At 44.1% G+C, this 22747-nt stretch overlaps 1 protein-coding gene across 3 annotated transcripts in view; it reads left to right on the top strand.

Annotated features, from left to right (window-relative positions):
* Positions 1 to 22747, top strand: part of LOC139423980 (phospholipid phosphatase-related protein type 5-like) — a 45619-nt gene that overhangs the window by 1813 nt on the left and 21059 nt on the right. For all 3 annotated transcript variants that reach the window (XM_071175648.1, XM_071175651.1, XM_071175649.1), the window contains exons 2-3: positions 3402 to 3529; positions 17882 to 18070. In XM_071175648.1, coding sequence (XP_071031749.1) covers positions 3455 to 3529; positions 17882 to 18070 — 264 coding nt within the window. In that variant the 5' untranslated portion in view covers positions 3402 to 3454. The remainder of the gene's footprint in view (positions 1 to 3401; positions 3530 to 17881; positions 18071 to 22747) is intronic.

Below are 22747 nucleotides of genomic sequence, written 5' to 3'. Positions count from 1 at the left end.
GGCCAAATATTCACTGGAGTTGCTTACCAAGACCACATTGAATGTTCCTGAGTGGTCTAGTTACAGTTTTGACTTAACTAGGCTTGAAAGTCTATGACAAGACTTGAAAAGGGCTGTCTAGCAATGAACAACAACCAACTTGACAGAGCTTGAGGAATTTAAAAAAGAGTAATGTGCAAATATTGTACAATCCAGGTATGCAAAGCTCTTAGACTTACCCAGAAAGACTCACCGCTATAATCGCTGCCAAAAGGTGATTATAAAATGTATTGACTCAGGGGTGTGAATACTGATGTAAATGAGATTTTTCAGTAAATTTGCTAAAATGTTTTCACTTTGTCATTATGGGATATTGTATATATGGGTAAGAAAAAAATATTGAATCCATTTTGAATTCAGGCTGTAACAACAATGTGGAATAAGTTCAGGGATATGAATACTTTCTGAAGGCACTGTACATTGTACTTTGCTCTTTTATGTTCATATAGAATATTACAATATATATCTGTGCAGTTGTAATATATCTGTGTGTAGTATCTCTCAGTATGTGGTAGAAATAGCTGGACGTGAAGGCAGCCGTGATCCAGATTGTAGTGTCCAATTAGCCTTTGTGTCCCCAGGCGGTGTGTGTCTGTACATGTGCCTGTGCGTGTGTGTCGCATGCGTGCATGTCCGTGTGTGTGTCTGAGGGAGGAGAGTGGACATATGGTTTCCTGGGCTCCTCTCCTATGACTGTAGATTCAGATCAGCAGGATATTGTATAGTTCTCCTCCTCCTCTGTGTCAGCTAACTAGTCACTAGTCTATTCATATTAACAACCTCATCCTCATCCTTTCATTCACTTCACATGTCCTTTCCTCCTAACCCCCATCTCTCATTCTTTTTCCTCCCTCTCTCTTTCCCTGGTATTTTCCTCTCTTCCCTCAATTTCTCTCACTTTTGTGTTTGTGTGTGTGTCTGTGGGCTGCAGTGTCTCAGTGATGACAGGCTGGCTGGGCTCTCTGACGGATGGCAAGCCAACAAGATCAGGACTCCTGTCACCCTGCCTCCCTTTCAGATCAAATCCAGCTGGACTCACACACACGCACACGCATGCGCAGGCAGGCATATGCTAACAAACAACACTCTCTCTCCTATCTCTGGGTAAAATTGCCCTTGGTGTCCTACTTTTATCTTCCTCAACAAATCTCTCTCTCCTCCCTCTCCTCCTTGCCCACCCAAAAGGTTTCTACAAAATGCTACATCTTGTCTATTCGGTATGTAGCACATGTGGACACAGAGGCTTTCTCTTTGACAGACACTGTTCCATCTCAAATAGCAACACCTGTGTTCTGACTTTCTCTCATCCCTCCTCCTGGCATCCTGATCTTAGGGACGTTAGACACCTGGCCGTCCCCCCCAGGCTGCATTACACTGCCCATCAGCTGCTGGGATCAGTAGAGCAGGATCACCAAAATATCCTGTGTGATTTTCCCTTACCTGGTGCCTCAGCTTGTTCAGTCACAGCTACACGATGTTTGAGAGAGAGAGATATTTCTAAAAGCAGCCCTGCTTCTCTTCGTTCTCTCTGCTGCTAAGAGCCCAGTGTCATTCCTTATTCATCCTCACAGCCTATTCTCTGACATCCTGCCAGACTGACTGTCAGTGGGGGGAGGCACACAACACTAATTTCCTCCGAATAGAGGTCAATCTGACAACGCCCAGGAAATGGGAACTCTCACAGACCTGATCCAAGCTATAGGATCTTTTCAGGAGGAGTTCTGGTACACAGAGGTTGGATGGTCGTAAGAAGGTCCCTGCGTTTCACCTGACCACCTGACTCGCAATAGCCTATGACTAGGGCCTGTAGTTGTTCCTGTATTCAGGGAAAACCTAAGGTCCCAGCTCAGGAGACTCCTCACTGACTGAGCACCATGTCCAGTTTGCATTGTTCCTGTCTGTCCTTTAGCCTTGCCTTGAACCGACAAGGCTAGCTTGTTGTATTCTTCCCCTCAAGGTAATTCTCCTGGGGATAAAGTGTATTTTTATTTTACTTCACCTTTATTTAACTAGGCAAGTCAGTTAAGAACAAATTGTTATTCTACTAAAAGGCAAAAGGCCTCCTGCAGGGACGGGGGTGGGATATATTTATATATATATATATATATATATATATATATATATATATATATAGGACAAAACACACATAAAGACAAGAGACACAACACTACATAAAGCGATACCTAAGACAATAACAGCAAGGCAGCAACACATGACAACACCATGGTAGCAACACAACATGACAAGAACATGGTAGCAACACAACATGGTAGCAGCACAAAACATGGTACAAACATTATTGGGCACAGACAACAGCACACAGGGCAAGAAGGTAGAGACAACAATACATCACGCAAAGCAGCCACAACTGTCAGTAAGTGTCCATGATTGAGTCTTTGAATGAAGAGATGGAGATAAAACTGTCCAGTTTGAGTGTTTGTTGCAGCTCGTTCCAGTCGCTAGCTGCAGTGATCTGAAAAGAGGAGCGGTCCCAGGGATGTGTGTGCTTTGGGGACCTTTAACAGAATGTGACTGGATGAGGGCTGCAGTAGATCTCTCAGATGGGGGGAGTGAGGCCTAACAGGGTTTTATAAATAAGCATCAACTAGTGGGTCTTGCGACTGGAATACAGAGATGACCAGTTTACAGAGGAGTATAGAGTGCAGTGATGTGCCCTATAAGGAGCATTGGTGGCAGGCAAATCTGATGGCCCGAACGGTAATGAACATCTAGCCGCTCGAGAGCACCCTTACCTGTGGTGTAAAGCGTGTAGACATGACATTGAATGAGACATGAAGACAGAGGGTTGTGCCTTGGTTGGAATATAGTCTAATTCAGTATAGATGAGAACAGAAATGTGATTATGCAAATGTCAAAAGCATATTTCTAATCTAAGACTACTTTGCATCATTAAGATATGCTATTTCCATGTTGTGTTGTGTATTGGCTTGATTTATGTTTATTCTAACTCATAAAGGTTCCATTCATTATAGTGGCATTCAGTGTTAGACACAATCTGTATTTTCATTTCAGCACTGACTCATCAGGACTGAGGGAGAGGCTCATTACTGCACACTGATAGGCTTATTTTATACTATTTAGTTGTTTCTTTGTGTTTGTTGAGGAGAGTGGGAGGGAGTGTGTGGGTGGGGGGGTAGGGTCTTTGCACTTTGTCTCATGGCCACAGAGGTAACATGTAAACAAAATTGTCATTCTGTATAAGAACATCAAGACCCATTGTTCCATCCAACGCTACATTCTTGTCATGGGATAAAACTTAAATGTTATACTTTGAGCTTGGCCTCAAGCTGCCTTTAGATCAAGACAACTCTTACTGACCTGGAACGCTCTTTCCTTCACAGGTGTGAGGAGAGAGAGAGTACTGGAGAGAGGACAGGAGAGAGAGAACGAGAGAATGATGGCGGCGGAGGAGGAGAAGCCGGGTTTGAAGAGCAGCAGCTCCATAGTTCCCTGCTTCTTGTTTGTTGAGGTGAGTTGCCAAGTCTTTATTTTCCTGATTGGCTAAAATGACACTACTGGGAGGAGCTGATGGACCCTCTGGCTCCTCATGGGTCCAGTAGGGCCTCTTCATGCTGGTTGATGATATCTCTTTATGGAGAATTTCCGTATCCCTTAACCTTCCCCATATTCAGTTTCTCACCCCCCTCCGCTCCTCTCAGAGCTCAATGAGCTCCATTCATTCTACTACTTGACCTCAATTGGCTGTTGTCTGCTGTCCAGCAGCCAGGGAACACTTTCTCATATTTAGCTTCAGTGGAAAATGTTGTAAATATTGTCAGCTCAACACACATCCACCTCTCTGCCACGGTCTCTCTGCCACGGTCTCTCTGCCACGGTCTCTCTGCCACGGTCTCTCTGGCATGGCTGAGACGGAGTAACATGGATCAAGTGGGTATAAAATAGTTGTTATAGTATGTAATCTGTTCAGATGGAGCTTCCTGTCTTCACACTGCTACAATATGTGATCTCTGCTTCCTGTTTATATGAGTCTTTGCATCTGATCCATTGAAGAATTTAGTGATATCACAGCTAACTGGGTTTTGGATAGGTACTGGATGCTCTGCACACACTGTCAGGCACATGCACACACACGCGCACACACGCACACACGCACACACACACACACTCACATACAGATTACAGGCGCACACACACACGCACACACAGGACAGGGTCTCTCCCGTAGGCGTGTCCCGTATTGCTGTGGGAGCTACATTACTCAGAGGGTATTGAAGCTGTTAGTTTATGGTCCACAATAAAAGCACTCCCTTAGTCCGCTATGCCATCCCTCATACATATTTAATGTGAGGTGGAATAGGTGATATTTGAGGTACAAGGTGTTCTGTGTCATGTGAAATATGTGAGGTCTATATGTGAGGTGTGATGTATGACATGTAAGGTGAAAAGAATTGTATGAGGAATGAAGTGCTACATAACTTGTGGTATTCAGTACAGTTGTAGTGATATGTGGGATTTGTGGAATCATAATGTGCAATATGTGAGGTAGCAGTGAGTGAGTGCAGAAGATGTGACAGTGTGGTCTGACCGAGACCCAACCATTCCCTCTCCCTGTCCCCCTCCCCTCCCCAGCGGTGTGTCACAGACAGACAGTGATTTAGACTGAACCAGGACCTGCTCTTTTATTTAGACTCACACCTCATCAGCCCGTTTCCATGGAAACCAATCAGCTGGATACATTTTCTGTCTGTCTCTCTCTCTTCTACCTCCTTTCATCCACTACCTACCTTCTTATGCAGGCTTTAGCCTCTCTCTCTCTCTCTCTCTCTCTCTCTCTCTCTCTCCCTCCCTCCCTCCTTGAAAGTCATAGACATTTATTAGATATAGATATCTCCTTCCGTCTCTTCTATCTGAATGTGAATTTCAACATCAATAGCGCTTATACGGGTCAGTTTCTCTCAGCACTGGGTTGATACAAAAGATGCATGGAAATGCCATTGTCAGAACACAGACATGCTTTTAGGAAATAATCCACTGTGTGTGTATAAGTAATCAGGTGTAGCAGAGAACTCAGCTTTTGGGTTGTAAAGGCCACATTAACATAAACAGTTATCCAGACCAATGGAGGAGGAAATACAAAGTCCCCCTCCATGCCCCTCTGATAGCTTTGGATGTACTGCTATTGGACAGCCGGTGTCATGTGATTGGGGTGTGTGGTGCGTCTTGTAACCTAATATTGATGTGTCCTGTCCACACAGCACCATGTATGGGTGGTCACAGATTCAGTTTATGAAGTGTGGGAATGTGTTTTGTATAATGGCTGCAGCTGCAATATGGAAGCAGGAATAACCTAGCCGAATAGTTGGAAACATCAACTTCAATGAACCAAAACTTAAACCATAAAGATGTAGTCAAGTAATATGCTCTACACACACTCTACTCTAACATTTTAAAAAGCAACGATAACTGATTTACTCTCAATGTTTCAAATGTTTTATTTGGACGTTAAATGACCCGTTCTGTTCTACACGATGTGCTTTCCCCTCTTATCGAACATGTCCCACGTTTCTCAGACACTGTTCTGGACTGAATGGTTATGAGTCAGAATCACGTTGGAGATGTCCGTGACTGCAGGGGTGTTTAATGTCTTTGGCATGAGCAGTACTCATAATGAGCAGTACTCATTTGTGTTTGTGTGTGGGCATCATCTATCTCTCACCACATGCAGTGTGATGGACCATTCCCCTCGGCGTTCCATGGGAGGACTCTATAGGACTCTATACCCACCAGAGGGCACTGTTGATGTACTGTTAGGGCTTTCAGAGCTGCTTTTGGAAGCTCAGTAATACTGTTTCGTCGTGGTTTTGTGTGTCTAACCAGAGTCAATTTGTCTTTATATTCTGCTCATGTTGTATTTAGCCAATGAAGCTCAGTTTTGTTGTGTTGGTTTATTCACAGAAAGGACAAGGAATGGTAATGGTGACAATTTACTGTAATGAATATTCCACATCTGTCCATTTCAAAACGAGTTGCCTTGACTTTAGTAGAATTGTAATTATTGTTCAGAAGAACACACACACACACACACACACAGCCTCATTAACACTTTAAATAGGTGAAAAAACACCTTTCCTTCTCTTTTGCTTCCTCCGTCTCTAAAAATAACCCCAGTGTGTGATGGTGGGTAACACCTGTCGGAGAGAGTCTTTCAAGTGAAGTGCACAAAGAACACACACACACACATTTTTTTTAGAGTGCTGTGATCAGCTGGAGCCCTAAGACACAAAGAAAAACGGACTTTTCCTTTGGTTGCCATCTGGTAAATGTCCATTAAAGAGCTGCCCCTGCTTTATGTTTTGGCCTCTGAATCAAAGCAGGGAGAATGCACTCAGCACTCAGCACTCAGCCAGCCAGCCAGACAGCCAGCCAGCCAGCCCAGCTTGAGGTAGCCACAGCACAGTGTTTTCAGCAGCTCTGCACTGTGGAAGGGAAAGTAGTAGTTCAAGGAAAATAATGAGAGAAGCATGAATGACTGGTGAAAGACTGCGATTCGGAAGTCACTATTTCAGAAGTATTTGGACAAATTCATTGTTTGTTTTGCTTTTGTTTCAGATTATGTTGTACCCACTAGAAGTGAATGTTTCATGGAATTAATTCTGAATAATGATGAGTGAGAAAGTTACAGAGGCATAAATATCATACCCTCCAAAAAGTATGTATTGGGGGTGTGGTCTTTGTGCCTGTCATATTTCAGTTTTTTATTTCTAATAAATTTGCAAAAAAATTCTAAACCTGTTTTTGCTTTCATTATGAGGTATTGTGTGTAGATTGATGAGGGTGAAAAAATGATTTAATCCATTTTAGAATTAGGCTGTAACGTAACAATTTGGAAAAAGTCAAGGGGTCATAAATACTTTCCGAAAGCACTGTAAGAGAATTTGACAAAATACTTATGACACTTTGAAATATTTATTTTACTAGACAAGTCAGTTAAGAACAAATTCTTATTGACAATGACAGCCTACCCCAGACTACGCTGGGCCAATTGTGCACCACCCTATGGGACTCCTAATCACAGCCAGATGTGATACAGCCTGGATTTGAACCAGGAACTGTAGTGATTCTCTTGCACTGAGATGCAGTGCCTTAGACCGCTGCGCTACTTGAGTGTGGTGGGAGAGTTGATGCATGAAGTGCTTTTATTTTATACAAATATATTTTAGATTCTTCAAAGTAACCACCCTTTGCCTTTATGACAGATTTGCACACTCTTGGCATTCTCTCAACCAGCTTCATTAGGTAGTCACCTGGAATGCTTTTCCAACAGTCTTGAAAGAGTGTCCACATATGCTGAGCACTTCTTTGCTGCTTTTCCTTCACTTTGCTGTCCAACTCATCCAAACCATCTCAATTGGGTTGAGGTCTGGTGATTGTGGAGGCCAGATCATCTGATGCAGCCCTCCATCACTCTCCTTCTTGGTTTATAGATTATAATTATAGACCCACTAAGGACAAACCAGATGGTATGGCATATCACTGCAGAATGCTGTGGTAGCCATGCTGGTTAGGTGTGCCTTGAATTCTTAGTAAAGGTGACATTCTGTACTGTTGCCTTGTATTTAACATTTTATTTCAAACACAAAATGCTGGAGCATAGAGCCAAATTAAACTTTCTAGCTTCACTGTCCAAATAATATTAATAAATACATAGGGGAGTGTACATTAAAGGTGGATTTACATGAGTAAAATATGTCTAGTGAGATCTATCAGATTATCAACTTTTCTATTTACACAAGCCTTTGATGTGGTGTGGCCAAAGCCACATTCCTGCTTCATGTGGGAGTGTAGCTATTAGCATACTGTTAATGTCATTGTACATGGACAAACAAAATGAGGATAGCAATTCAAACTATACAGGAGCTTCTCATCTAAACCATATTGCACATAGTGTTGCAGACTTGATTAACGCAATGATTCACAAATTTGGCTAACAAAGCAAAAATGCTGCCTACTGGTATTGGTGTAATTCAGGTAATTCTTGCATGGACATGTGGTGTGGGAGAGCTGTTGTCTTTACACTGTACCATTCAGAGGGCGGTATGTGATGTAGATTTCTTCCACACTACCTCTGGAGCTAGTGTGGGAGACATTTCTTAAAGAGAGATTTAAATTGAGAGCATGTTGACGAGCTGCATCCCCGCTTGGTATGGCAACTGCTTGGTATGCGACGGCAAGGCGCAACAGAGGATAGTGTGTACGGCCCAGTACATCACTGGGGCCGGGCTCCCTGCCAACCAGGACCTCTATACCAGTCGGTTTCAGAGGAAGGCCCTAAATAATGTCAAAGACTCCAGTCACCCAAGCCATAGACTGTTCTCTCTGCTATCGCATGGCTAGCAGTAGCGATGCACCAAGTATAACTAGTTAGTCTGGCTAGCTATATGGTTAACTATTTAACTATCTGCATCAACCCTTTTTGCACAAACTGTTTTTGACTCATCTCATACACTGCTGCTACTTTTATCTATCATCACATCACTTAGTTACTAGTTATATGTATATATCTACCTCAATTACCTCGTACCCCTGCACATCCACTCAGTCATTCTAAGAGGCTCTAAAACATTCCTGATTGAAGCATTCCACCATTTTGCATTCAATAAGTTTTTTTGTGAATTTTTTTATTTCACCTTTATTTAACCAGGTAGGCCAGTTGAGAATGAGTTCTCATTTACAACTGCGACCTGGCCAAGATAAAGCAAAGCAGTGCGACATAAACAACAACACAGAGTTTCACATGGGATAAACAAACGTACAGTCAATAACACAATAGAAAAATCTATATACAGCGTGTGCAAATGAAGTAAGATTAGTGAGGTAAGGCAATAAATAGGCCATAGTGGCAAAATAATTACAATATAGCAATTAAACACTGGAGTGATAGATGTGCAGAAGATGAATGTGCAAGTAGAGATACTGGGGTGCAAAAAAGCAAAAATAACAGTATGGGGATGAGGTAGTTGGGTGGGCTATTTTCAGATGGGCTGTGCACAGGTGCAGTGATCTGTGAGCTGCTCTGACAGCTGATGCTTAAAGTTAGTGAGGGAGATCTAAGTCTCCAGCTTCAGTGATTTTTTGCAATTCGTTCCAGTCATTGGCAGCAGAGAACTGAAAGGAAAGGCGGCCAAAGGAGGAGTTGGCTTTGGGGATGACCAGTGAAATATACCTGCTGGAGCGCGTGCTACGGGTGGGTGCTGCAATGGTGACCAGTGAGCTGAGATAAGGCAGGGCTTTATCTAGCAAAGACTTATAGATGACCTAGAGCCAGTGGGTTTGGTGACGGGTATGAAGCGAGGGCCAGCCAACGAGAGCATACAGGTCGCAGTGGTGGGTAGTATATGGGGCTTTGGTAACAAAACGGATGGCACTGTGATAGACTACATCAAATTTGCTGAGTAGAGTGTTGGAGGCTATTTTGTAAATAACATCGCCGAAGTCGAGGATCGGTAGGATAGTCAGTTTTACGAGGGTATGTTTGGCAGAGTGAAGGAGGCTTTGTTGCAAAATAGGAAGCCGATTCTAGATGTAATTTTGGATTGGAAATGCTTAATGTGAGTCTGGAAGGAGAGTTTACGGTCTAACCAGACACCTAGGCATTTGTAGTTGTCCACATATTCTAAGTCAGAACCGTCCAGAGTAGTGATGCTAGTCGGGCGGGCGGGTGTGGGCAATGATCGATTGAAGAGCATGCATTTAGTTTTACTAGCATTTAAGAGTAGTTGGAGGCCACGAAGGAGTGTTGTATGGCATTGAAGCTCGTCTGGAGGTTTGTTACACAGTGTCCAAAGAGGGGCCAGAGGTATACAGAATGGTGTCGTCAGCGTAGAGGTGGATCAGAGAATCACCAGCAGCAAGAGCGACATCATTGATACATACAGAGAAAAGAGTCGGCCCGAGAATTGAACCCTGTGGCACCTCCATAGAGACTGCCAGAGGTCCTCCGATTTGACGCACTGAACTCTATCTGAGAAGTAGTTGGTGAACCAGGCAAGGCAGTCATTTGAGAAACCAAGGCTGTTGAGTCTGCCGATAAGAATGAGGTGATTGACAGTCGAAAGCCTTGGCCAGGTCAATGAAGACAGCTGCACAGTAATGTATTTTATCGATGGCAGTTATTATATAGTTTAGTACCTTGAGCGTGGCTGAGGTGCACCCATGACAAGCTCGGAAGCCAGATTGCATAGTGGAGAAGGTACAGTGGGATTCGAAATGGTCGGTGTTCTGTTTTGTTAACTTGGCTTTCGAAGACTTTAGAAAGGCAGGGCAGGATGGATGTAGGTCTGTGACAGTTTGGGTCTAGAGTGTCTCCCCGTTTGAAGAGAGGGATGAACACGGCAGCTTTCCAATCTTTAGCGATCGCAGACGATATGAAAGAGAAGTGGGTGATTGTTGTCGCTGTAGCCAGTTGTCAATCAATCTTCTGTGAATGTGGTCTCTTAGTATCACTTTGTCAAAGTTCCCCATCCTTTTAGTGTTTCATTTATAATACCTCATTTGGGATTAAATGTGTTTCAAAACATAGAATATGTGTAAACACCTTAAGCAGTTGGCTGTATAACTTTCTGCACTCCCCTTTCTCACTCTAAATTTCCATACACCCAGTTCTAATATGGTTACATGTCTAAGGATATTTCAATATTTCAATTTAGAACCCAACACCGTAGACTGCAGCTTTTACTGCTATTCCTGTGTAATTCCATATTTATAAAGGACCTGCAATGTAAAGATTTTATAAGCCTTCATTCACATCATTTTCAGGTGAGTGTGTCTACACTCGTAAGAAGCAGGAACTGTGATATGTGCTGTAGCATTAATGTATGTGTTTTTGCAGTGTAATCAGTGTAATGTGAGTACAGGGTCTCCTCCCTGGTCCCACACTATGAAGGGGTATGGATCTGACTGAATATTTACACCCAGTGATTCAGGCCCCCCTGTGTGTTGGTCTGTGGGTCTGTTTACCAGCCATTATAACCCAGTTTACAGCCCCACCCATCCTCACATAGTGTACGACAGAGGCATCACTGGGACAAAAGAAGAGCTGTACTGAAAATAGGGCGAGAGGGATTTCATGACAAGAGGGGGAAATCAGAGGAGAGTTGCATAGCGGAGAAGTTACATGGAAAAGAAAGAGTGGTTGGGAGAGGGAGTGAAGATTGAAAAGCAGAAACAGAGAGAAAGAGATATTTCAAGAAGGAGCCCTAGAGATGTTTTCTGGAGGACGATCTAAGCTCAGATCACATCTCTCTCTTTTGTACCCATTCTACTCTCCCCCTCCTCCACTCTTTCACACAGATCGGTCATCTCTCTCTTCCTCTTTCTCTCTTCCTCTCTCGCTCTTACTCTTTCTCCCTCTATCTCTCTATCTCTCTCTCTCTCTCCCCTTTTCTCACACACACACAGCCCTGAAAGCATGCCAAACTACCAACCTCTCCATGCTACAGTACCTCTCATATGCCCTTTTCACTCTCCTCCCTCTCTCTTCACTCACCCCCTCTCAACCTTTCTCTTTTCCTGTCCCTTCCACTCCCCCGCCATCCCGTCCTCTCTTTCCTCCCTCCATCCTTGTACACCTCCTCTTCCTCTGCTTTCCTTTCTTCCTCCCACCACTGGGATCTGTACAGACCCAACAATGCACAGTGAGACATACTTCCTGTTAATTTAATCTCCCATCCCTCCTCGTCCATCTATTTTTCCTCCTCCATCTCCGTATTTTGCTCTCTCATGCTTTCATGCTCTTTCTCTTTCTGTCTCCCTCTGTCTCTCTCTCCGTCTCTCTCTTTCTCTCTCTCTGTCTCTGTCTCTGTTTCTCTCTCTGTCTGTTTCTCTCTCTGTCTGTCTCTCTCTCACACTCACACTCTCTCACACTCACACTCTCTCATACTCACACGTTTCTATTGACTATTATCTGCTCTGTCAAATAGTCACATGATCAGCTGCTGGCTGGCAGAATGAGCAAAAAGTACTATCTCTAATGTTGCTAGCTATTCAACATGTGGGTCTGATAGATGTTGAGATGGATCTTATGAAAGAAATGAAGAGAAAGGATTGAAGAAAATTAAGAGTATAGATTGATTGAAGAAGAATATCTCCATTCCAGCCTCACTAATCTCCCATTCAGCTCACCTGTTTGTCTGGCACAGGCCTGAGATCAGGATTAGAGCACAGTCCTGCCAACTCTACTGTAGTCTGTAGCTGAGCTATAATTAACACTGACCTGCTGTCAGCTGCATGGATGGGAACATCTACCTAGGAGAGATTTGATTGTTGACACACAATAAGAGTATATTAAGTTGTATGTAATGAGGGCAACACCAACTCCTTAGACTGAGGATGCCAGTGACAACCGTCTCTGTGTTGTTGCATCGTGTCTTATAGTGTGGAGGGCAGGAGTGATCTCTCTTCTCCACATGCATTGGTCAGTACCCTGGAGAGGGTTGTGTGTTTTTAAAGGTTACACAACGTCCATTTGAGCCCCCCTCCCAGCCCACTTTACAGTCAGTTACAGAGGAGCCTCCCAGCTCAACATGCGATTCAGCACACACCAACACACACACAAACACTTGTATGCACATAGGGTAAGGTAAGCAAGTTGAAGGGAATTTTATTTAATCTACACACTTAGTGAATCATAAAATCATCTGTTATTGTGCCCTCTACCCTCACCGTTGGACCTGGTCCTTAGTGAATGTTATTTTTGTGACTGTAGAGGGGGAGAGAGGGGACTTCTGCTGCTACCACCACCACCCCTAGTCCTGCACCTGTTCCCTGCATTCCCCCTCCTCTCTCCCCATGTCTCCTGTCATGTCTGGGCGGTTCAGTGTAGCGTGTGTGATGGCAGTAGAGTGGAAGGCTGTTGGGGGCTCTTAATGGACAGCATGTGTTTGACGTGGGCCCTTGTGCCCAGCTCTCCATCTGAACCCGCCCACCCCACCCAGCAAAACACAAAACTGCTCTTTCAGAGCACACTGCTTTAGCAGCACCAAGGGACATGGCTGTTCCTCCTGAGAAAAATATACTGTACGTTGAGACAAAACTATGTACAAATATTTCAGCTGACCCTGTGTTAGAGTATGGTGGTCAGTGGTAGTGAGCATCACGCTACACAGTCTTGTCCACTCAGCATGGGAGTCCCTCTGTAAAGTTGTCCTCTCAGTGGGGGGTGAGGTCTGTCAGCAGAGCTTGGAGCCATGAAGTAAGGTTAGACCATGTACTGTAAGATGGAGGGAGAGAATGCATCATACATGGAGGCAGAGAAAAGCACTTTGAAAAGCAAACGGCATCTCTACAGATGTAGGATCTTAATTTCCTCGTTCTTTTGATGCCGAGAATTTTTCTGCCCAGCAGGAAATGCAAACTTGCAAAGTGTATTTGAGTCTTAAAAAGGCTTCTAAAGTGTGTCATTTCCACTTAAAAATGTCAGAATTGATTTTCTCTAATGAAAAATGTATCAACCCCTACAAAAATATCCACATAATGATTCACATTTTCTGTTGGTGCAGGATTATTTTCCTGCTGCAGAAAACTGGCTCCAATTAAGATTTTACATCTGTAATCCCCCATAACATTCATAAAACATCATATAACATACATGACATAGGTTGTTTACAGGCCTGCTTACACATGAATGGCAGGCACACAGGTCAGGAATAGTATATTATGTACTCTTTAGGGAGATACACTGAGTGTACAAAACATTAGGAACACGTGTTCTTTCCATGACACACTGTAGACTGACCAGGTTAATCCAGGTGAAAGCTATGATATCTTATTGATGCCACTTGTTAAATCCACTTTAAATCAGTTTAGATGAAGGGGAGGAGACAGGCTAAAGAAGGATTTTTAAGCCTTGAGACATGGATTGTGTATGTGTGTCATTCAAAGGGTGAATTGGCAAGACAAAATATTTAAGTGCCTTTGAACTGGGTATGGTAGTAGGTGCCAGGCGTACCAGTTTGAGTGTGTCAAGAACTGCAGTGCTGCTGGGTTTTTCACGCTTCACCGATTCTTGTGTGTACCAGAATGGGCCACCACCCAAATAACATCCAGCCAACTTGACACAACTGTGGGAAGCACAACTAACTTGGTGTCAAAATGGGCCAGTATCCCTGTGGAACCCTTTCGATACCTTGTAGAGTCCATGGCCCAACGAATCAAGGCTTTCTGAGGGCAAAAGGAGGTGCGACTCAGTATTAGTAAGGTGTTCCTAATGTTCTGTACAATCAGTGTCAACAGCGTGCCCTTACCAATCCAGCCTTGATCTGAGTTCTTGTATCATTATTATAGGGAACATGGATTTGGGATTACACCCAAGGATTAGGATTAGTTAGGACTATGATACATGTTTTATCTGGAAGCTTGGGGTGAGAGTGATGGAGTATTCCCTGAGTTTATTGGCGTAGTCTAAATGGTGTCTTCAAGAACTTTATGTCTTTCTGGTCTGTCCTGAACACAGATGTACAGCTATGAAATATTCACCACAGTTAAAGCATTCTATGCTAGAGAACAGCTGGGAAAATACGAGGGGAGGAGACGTGGAGAACAGTGAAACCTGAGGGGAGACTGAGGGGAGAAAGAGTATTTTAGGAGGTGAATCAGGGGGTTGAGAGAGGGGAAAGTAAAATGTTAAGATTTGAGGAAGATGAAGAAAGACAGGGACATGGGACATATTGAGAGGAAAATATATACACACAATGTGAAATTCCTAACTTCATACTTAAGCAAGGTGGAACAGTATTTTCAGAAAAAGGCAAAATGGCTTCCTGTCTGTGTCATTCTGAATACTGGTGTTGTGAGGATGTGCATGACAGGCCAGCCTTTGTTGAAAAGGGTAACGACAGGGTAACTGTGTTCAGCAGTGTGGGTGTCACGACTGCTACTCAAACTGTGGTCATTGAAGGTAATGACAATTATGTCCCCCTGTGTTTGAGTGCTAACAATGCAAGATCCCAAGCAAGAAAAGTATCTCTCTGCGAGGGATGCAGGTGATTTTGAAACGATTCCACCACAAACAACACATAACAGCGCTAGAACAACACTAAAGTGGGACTAGCTAGCACAATAGCTCCCTGCAAAACATCTGATCAGGAGAACATAGTTGTATAACCACAGTCAGGATGCCTGAGCGAATGTCCACTTGCTTAGGCTCGGAAACAGAATAGTTTCAAATGTAGATCTTTTAAACTATTCAGTCTTCTGAAGCATGCTTAATGAAGAGGACACACTGTTCTAACATTCATCATCACATTAGATAGTCTCTGGCCACGACCCAGAAGTGTGTGACTAAGAATAAAGGAAGAGCGTTCTAGTTGGACGGGTGTTGGGCGCTGCGCTCTGCGGGTGGTCCTCAGCTAGGTCCACATCAATTAACACTTAATGATCTTAGAATAGAGGAGAAGAGGTGCCTGTCACTCTGCAGTGTGCAAATTCTTCCTCCAGGCTAACGGAACCATCATTTCTTGAAAAAAACAACACCATCCCAACTGAACAGGCTGAAATTCCATGATTTTTTTTCAACAGCTCTTACACCGTAAGTGCATTATCATTTTCACAATTTCAGAGTGTTATTTTGACCTTAGAAAGTGGAAAAAATATCTATTTTTGTAACTATTCTACCCCTTTTTAAAGGATTTTTTCATACTGGCTAATATTAAATGGGACCGGCCCACATTGTAAACAGTACTGCCATGTTTCACATTGTGACCATCCAATCACAGGTTACGAATTATGACTGACCAGGGATTGGTTGACATGAGCTCTGACAGCAGCACAGCTGGACCAGTCAGATACAAGCAGATTGGTGTGTGTGAGAGAGAGAGATACTGTAGACAGTGATTGAGTGTGAGAGAGGGAGGAAGAGAGAGAGAGAGAGAGAGAGCGAGCAGCAGAGGGAGGTTGAGGAGGTGTCAGGGTGTACATAATGTGTCTGAACATCACCAGTCCAACGAGTCAGATGAAAGTGAGACTGGCACAAAAAACAACAAACCCACAACTGGATTTGGACAAGAGGCCACCTGAATGGGCATAATGTCCTCACTACTGTTACTGTGTCTTATTGAACAATGTACTGCTAATAACACAATGCCATACATTTTCTCAGATGTCTTTAAAATGCATTACTGTGAGATGGACAGTTCTCAGAATGTAATGATTCAAATCCAACCCAGATCCCTCCCAGATCATATGTAAAATAATGGTACGGGGAAATGATATGACTCACTCCTACTTCAAAATATTTCTGTTTCTCTCCAGGCTGTTGGGGATAAAGATACACAATGAGAGAATAACATTGGCTTGGGATATGATAAATCAGGGGCTTTGGGTATCATTGTTGATGAGATAATGTTGTATCTGGAATAGGCTACACTATTGCAGATGTGTTAGTTAAACATAAACCTACTCCGCATACTCATTGTTAGTATAGAACATACAGTTAATAAACAGTATAATTTAATATAACGCCATTTATAAAGTATATGAGTTTATGTTGAGTTCTTATGTATCTTTCAGTGATGCTGCTGGTCTTCATTACTCTTACAATGTTCTCCCTTGAATCATTCTGAATGAGGACAAGATCACGCTAACCTAAATATACTATACCTTCACACTTTATGCAATCATAAATCCTGTTGAGAGGAAATGAAATTACACAATATTGTGAACTCATCTCTACCGTTACATTCTTCACCATGACAACCGCACATGGCATAACATGTCTCTCTCTCAAGGGAGGGTAGAGAGAGTGAAGAGGATTCTGAACAAATCAAAAAAATATATAAATATCTGAGTACCCTGGTGTGTGTGTGTGTGTGTGTGTGTGTGTGTGTTTGTGTGTGTGTGGCAGTGTCTATGGTCATAGGGCAATGGAGCACAGATACTATCCTAAGGGAGTGTGAAGCTGAAACATGTCCCCTCACCCAGCACCATGTCCCTAGCTAAGTGGAAGGAAAGGGGCTATTACTATCCCTTCACTTCCATGATAAACGAGGCCATACAGCTAGGATTTGTTTTGTGTATTTGAGTTAAGTCAGATGCAGCTCCATTCCACCATACTACTGTACAGTGTACATTCCATGAGATACAAAAAGTCATGGAAAAGTATATTTTGGTCTATTCAATGTGGGGGAAAATATTACATGTAGACACCATTTTCATATATATATTTTAAACTGTAGGACGACTTGCAATTGAGTTGATATCTCAGTAGTGTATTATTATCTCTGATATCCATGGACCTGCCTATATAAGAAAAACCCTGGAGTCAGACATCAATCAGTCACAATGGATGTCAGCTCATATAACTGGTTTGGAGGATGCTTATGATCACATTCACACTACTCTTCACACACAGCATCCAAAAATACACCCACTTCTCCTCCGTAGTAGACTCAGACTCACCGATACCAATGCAAGCAGTTCCCTCTGTATCTCACACTCTTTTCACCCTCATCACTCCGTCTCTCTTTCGCTCTCTGATATTCTTTGTTTTCTCTCTTCATGTTGCAGTATAATTCTATCTTTATTCCATCTTCCTCCTCTCCCCTGTAGATGCTCCCTTCTCTCTCTTTCTCTCTCTCTCTCTCTCTCTCTCACACACACTCCTCTGTCTCCCGCTGCACTGGTCAGGCTTACAGTAGGTGCTCTCTCCCTCTATTGATCTCTTCACCGGACCTCTCTCTCGCTCCCATCACTCCTATGCCTCTCTCCGTGGATGAGGGGAACCGGGACTTGACTCTCCCTCCTTCCTCTCCTCCGCCACCTCCTCCTCCTCTTCTTGCCTAACGCGGGGATCATGTTCTATTTCCAGCTGGTGATCATGGCAGGGACGGTTCTCCTGGCGTACTACTTTGAGTACACAGACACGTTCCCTGTGCACATCCAGGGCTTCTTCTGCTACGACAAGACGTTCTCCAAGCCCTACCCCGGCCCGGATGACACCAGCAAGATACCCCCACTGCTGGTCTACTCACTGGTTACAGGCATCCCCTGCTTCACGGTAAGACCATGTGGTTAATCCTGTGTGTGTGTGTGTGTGGGGGGGGGGGGGGGGGGGGGGGGGGGCTCGGCTCGGCTCTGGATCTGTATATTACCATTCATCATTTGTCTGAATGTTGGTGAGTCAAAGCATCTCCAATGTGTCTCTGCTTTATGACAGACATGATGAACAGATTGGTGAGCCACATGTGGAGCGCCCTCCCTCCATTTCAGAGCCTGTCACAGAAAGTGTGTGTGTGTGTGTGTGTGTGTGTGGTCAGCCAGGGAGGAGAGCTCAGGCTTGTGGAGAAAGCTGTGTATGGACAGACGTAAATAGAGATTGAGTAAAGATGTAATGGAAACAAACAGAGTCGGAGAAACGATTGGCGAGAGAGTGAGAAAACAGAACATGGAAACACCAACGTTTTAGAGGCTGTGAGGGTGATAAGGTCAGTGGGTTTCATTTGAAATAGACAGAAAGGCCAATTGAATGAAGATGAGACGATAAAGAGAGACAAAGAACCACAGAGATGGTGGATAGAAAAGAGATGGTAATGTGGATGGAAGGGTACCAATGTTGTGGAGCTGTCAGTGTGAGAGATTCAGTGGGCGTAAAACATGGAGCACCTGGCACTGAACAACACAGGCCAAACCTGCTTCCTTGTTTCAGACAACAGACAATACCAGCCTTAGCTGAAAACCACCACAATAAAAGACCACAACAGCTTTAAAGTGCATTAACCAAGATTGACCTGGGTTAAGCCTCATTTCACTGCATCAGACCACAGCCAAAACCTGACCTAACCTTAACTGACAGGGGCCAAACACGTAACTAGTGGGCAGGCATATTCATGACACCTTCCGCCTATAGTCCCTCTGTCATTTTGTTGTTGACTCTAGTCTAGAGGCATTTGATCCCTTTTCCCAACAGCTACAGTACAGTGCACCAGTCAGTCCTTTACCTTTGCTTGTTGGCCAGTGTATTTGGGTCAGAGCCAGTCCTCCAAGGCTAGTAGTTGGCACTATCCTCCTCACTCATCTTCCCAAGGGTCCCCTCTTTCCTAATTAAAGTAGTCAGTCATCCTTTGACGTCTCAGCTCTCTGCATTAGGAGCCAGTCCCCTGCTTAGAGGCCAACAGTATCCACACAGACCAAAGAGGGAACTTTGTTTGGCCACTTTCACGCCTCGTCTGTGATTTTTCAGTTGGTGCTTGTTGATGATTGACCCCTTTTCTTAGAATGCTGCATTATGTATGAAGTACTACTGTATGATGGCCCTGTGGGTCTCTGCTGTGACAGCAGCATTTACAGTACACTGATACCGTCACAGATCTCATAGCTGTTTTATGTACAACACCGTGTTGTAACTTTGTCCCGAGTGTCTGTGGTGGTCGCCAGTCCAGTGGTTAGACCTAGTATTTGTAGAAATGACATCGTGATGATGTAGTGTCAGTATCCAGTGGGCTCTACTAGAAAGGGTTTGTAAGTGATCTAGAAAAAACGGTGGGAAAAAAAAATGTGAGGGTGGATGATGAATGGGCAGCAGTTGATATCACGCTGAGGTAATGACAGGATCCTCTACACCAGTGTTATCACACTGAGGTAATGACAGGATCCTCTACACCAGTGTTATCACGCTGAGGTAACGACAGGATCCTCTACACCAGTGTTATCACGCTGAGGTAACGACAGGATCCTCTACACCAGTGTTATCACGCTGAGGTAACGACAGGATCCTCTACACCAGTGTTATCACGCTGAGGTAACGACAGGATCCTCTACACCGGTGTTATCACGCTGAGGTAACGACAGGATCCTCTACACCAGTGTTATCACGCTGAGGTAACGACAGGATCCTCTACACCAGTGTTATCACGCTGAGGTAACGACAGGATCCTCTACACCAGTGTTATCACGCTGAGGTAACGACAGGATCCTCTACACCAGTGTTATCACGCTGAGGTAACGACATGATCCTCTACACCAGTGTTATCACGCTGAGGTAACGACAGGATCCTCTACACCGGTGTTATCACGCTGAGGTAACGACAGGATCCTCTACACCAGTGTTATCACGCTGAGGTAACGACAGGATCCTCTACACCGGTGTTATCACGCTGAGGTAACGACAGGATCCTCTACACCAGTGTTATCACGCTGAGGTAACGACATGATCCTCTACACCAGTGTTATCATGCTGAGGTAACGACAGGATCCTCTACACCGGTGTTATCACGCTGAGGTAACGACAGGATCCTCTACACCAGTGTTATCACGCTGAGGTAACGACAGGATCCTCTACACCGGTGTTATCACGCTGAGGTAACGACAGGATCCTCTACACCAGTGTTATCACGCTGAGGTAACGACATGATCCTCTACACCAGTGTTATCACGCTGAGGTAACGACATGATCCTCTACACCAGTGTTATCACGCTGAGGTAACGACAGGATCCTCTACACCGGTGTTATCACGCTGAGGTAACGACAGGATCCTCTACACCAGTGTTATCACGCTGAGGCATTTTTTATATTTTTTATTAAACTAGGCAAGTCAGTTAAGAACAAATTCTTATTTTACAATGACGGCCTACCCTGGTCAAACCTTCCCCTAACCCGGACGACACTGGGCCAATTGTGCGCCGTCCTATGGGATTCCCGATCACGGCCAGTTGTGATACAGCCCGGGACCGAACCAGGGTCTGTAGTGACGCCTCTAGCACTGAGGTGCAGTGCCTTAGACCACTGCGCCACTCAGGATGACAGTATCCTCTACACCAGTGTTTTCCAACTCCAACAGTACACCCTTTTGCTGTAGCCCTTGGACAAACACATCTCATTCAATTCATCTTGGGCTTGATGATTAGTTGACAAGTTGAATCAGGTGTGCTTGTCCAGGGTTACAATAGAAAGGTGTACTGTTGGGGGTACCGGAGGACCAGGGTTGGGAGACTCTGCTTTACACAGAAGCAGAGCTGATTCCCTGCAGGGAGCCAGACCCCATGGAGTTTACATTCAGCTGGAGTGACGTCATTCTGAAGCTGGCTTTTGATTTAATGTTATCTCAAAAACACGTGTGTGTGTGTGTGTGTGTGTGTGTGTGTGTGTGTGTGTGTGTGTGTGTGTGTGTGTGTGTGTGTGTGTGTGTGTGTGTGTGTGTGTGTGTGTGTGTGTGTGTGTGTACGCACGTCAACTGAATTATTCCAGAAAAACAAGTGAACTTTAAAAAGACAGCTGCATTTATTTATATATTAATGCATTCCATCCAGTAGGATACTGTGGGCTTTTACCCCAAGGCTGTTTCTGCATTTGCAGTTGCTGTGGCCCCCGGTCCACACGCAGATCGTCACACACATGCAAGCAAGCGCGTGCACACACACTTGAGTTTGGTTCATTGTAGGACATCTTAGAAGTAGGTCTGAGGCTTAATTACATTTCACATTTTAGTCATTTAGCAACTTACAGTTAGTGCATTCATCTTAAGATAGATAGGTGGGACACATCACAGGCATAAAAATAAACATTTTTCTCAATAACGTAGCTATCAGTAGAGTCAGAGCTAGAAAGGGGGGGATCAAGTGCTGGATATGTTTTTTTTGTTTTTTTAAATTGGGTTGAGAAGGATGATTATTTAAGATAATGTTTGAAGAGGTAGGGTTTCGAATGTTTTCGAAAGACGGGCAGGGACTCTGCTGTCCTAGCTTCATGGGGAAGCTGGTTCCACCATTGGGGTGCCAGGACAGAGAAGAGCTTGGACTGGGCTGAGCGGGAGCTCCTCTTGCTAGTCCGTGGGTAAGCACCATGGTCTTGTAGGGGATGCGAGCTTCGACTGGAAGCCAGTGGCGTGTGCGGAGGAGCGGGCTGACCTGAGAGAACATGTCTTATAGTAGATTCTATCTGACAGTTGATGAGTGTGTGTATGTGTGTGTCCACATTGTCATGCAGAGATGTAGTGAGATCTGATGCATCATCCCAAGATTCCTTTATTAGTTCCCCCCATCAAAATCTCTGCCTAGATAAAGAGATGGATCCTCTGGACGGCCCTCTCACTTCAGTCTTAATGGACTACCACTTGGCCTACCAAACATGCTCACCAGAGAATACTTTTCTGGCATTTACTGTATTGTAGGCCTATGAGAGAAATACTGAATCTGGGGTGAATCCCAATACTCTACCGTGGCAAATCATCCTCTTCTACTCCAACAGTTATCTGAGAGGACAGAACAGATGGAAACGATCTGGTTAGTGCCCATTATGTGTGTCTCATTGAGGAGAGGCTGAATCTAACAGGAACCTGAGGAATTCACACTAGCAGTCCTTGGTTTTGCTAGCAAATAGGCTCATACCATAGCACGTCTGCCCATCCAGTCTCTTCATATCAGGAAAAGGTAATGGGGATGACAGGTAGCCCTAATGGAAGAGAAACAAGAGTCTTTTGACTCCTCCGTCTGTGTTTAAAATAGACTAGAACAGGGATCGTCAAATAAATTCAGCCATGGGCAATGTTTTTTCTTGAGTGGATGGTCGTGGGGTCGGAACATAATAACAAATAATTTGCAAATTAACTGCAAGAAGCCCAAACATAATTAATATTTGACTAAAACATCATTTCAAACCTTGCTTACATTTGTATACGATCACGTGCCTCTGCTTGGGAATACTTGGAAGAGATTTCTGAAATTAAAATCACTTGGAGCT

The sequence above is a fragment of the Oncorhynchus clarkii genome, chromosome 13, assembly GCF_045791955.1.
Source record: "Oncorhynchus clarkii lewisi isolate Uvic-CL-2024 chromosome 13, UVic_Ocla_1.0, whole genome shotgun sequence".
NCBI classification, from domain to species: domain Eukaryota; kingdom Metazoa; phylum Chordata; class Actinopteri; order Salmoniformes; family Salmonidae; genus Oncorhynchus; species Oncorhynchus clarkii.
Note: the sequence above shows the minus strand (reverse complement) of the source record. Positions and strands in the feature narration are given on the sequence as shown.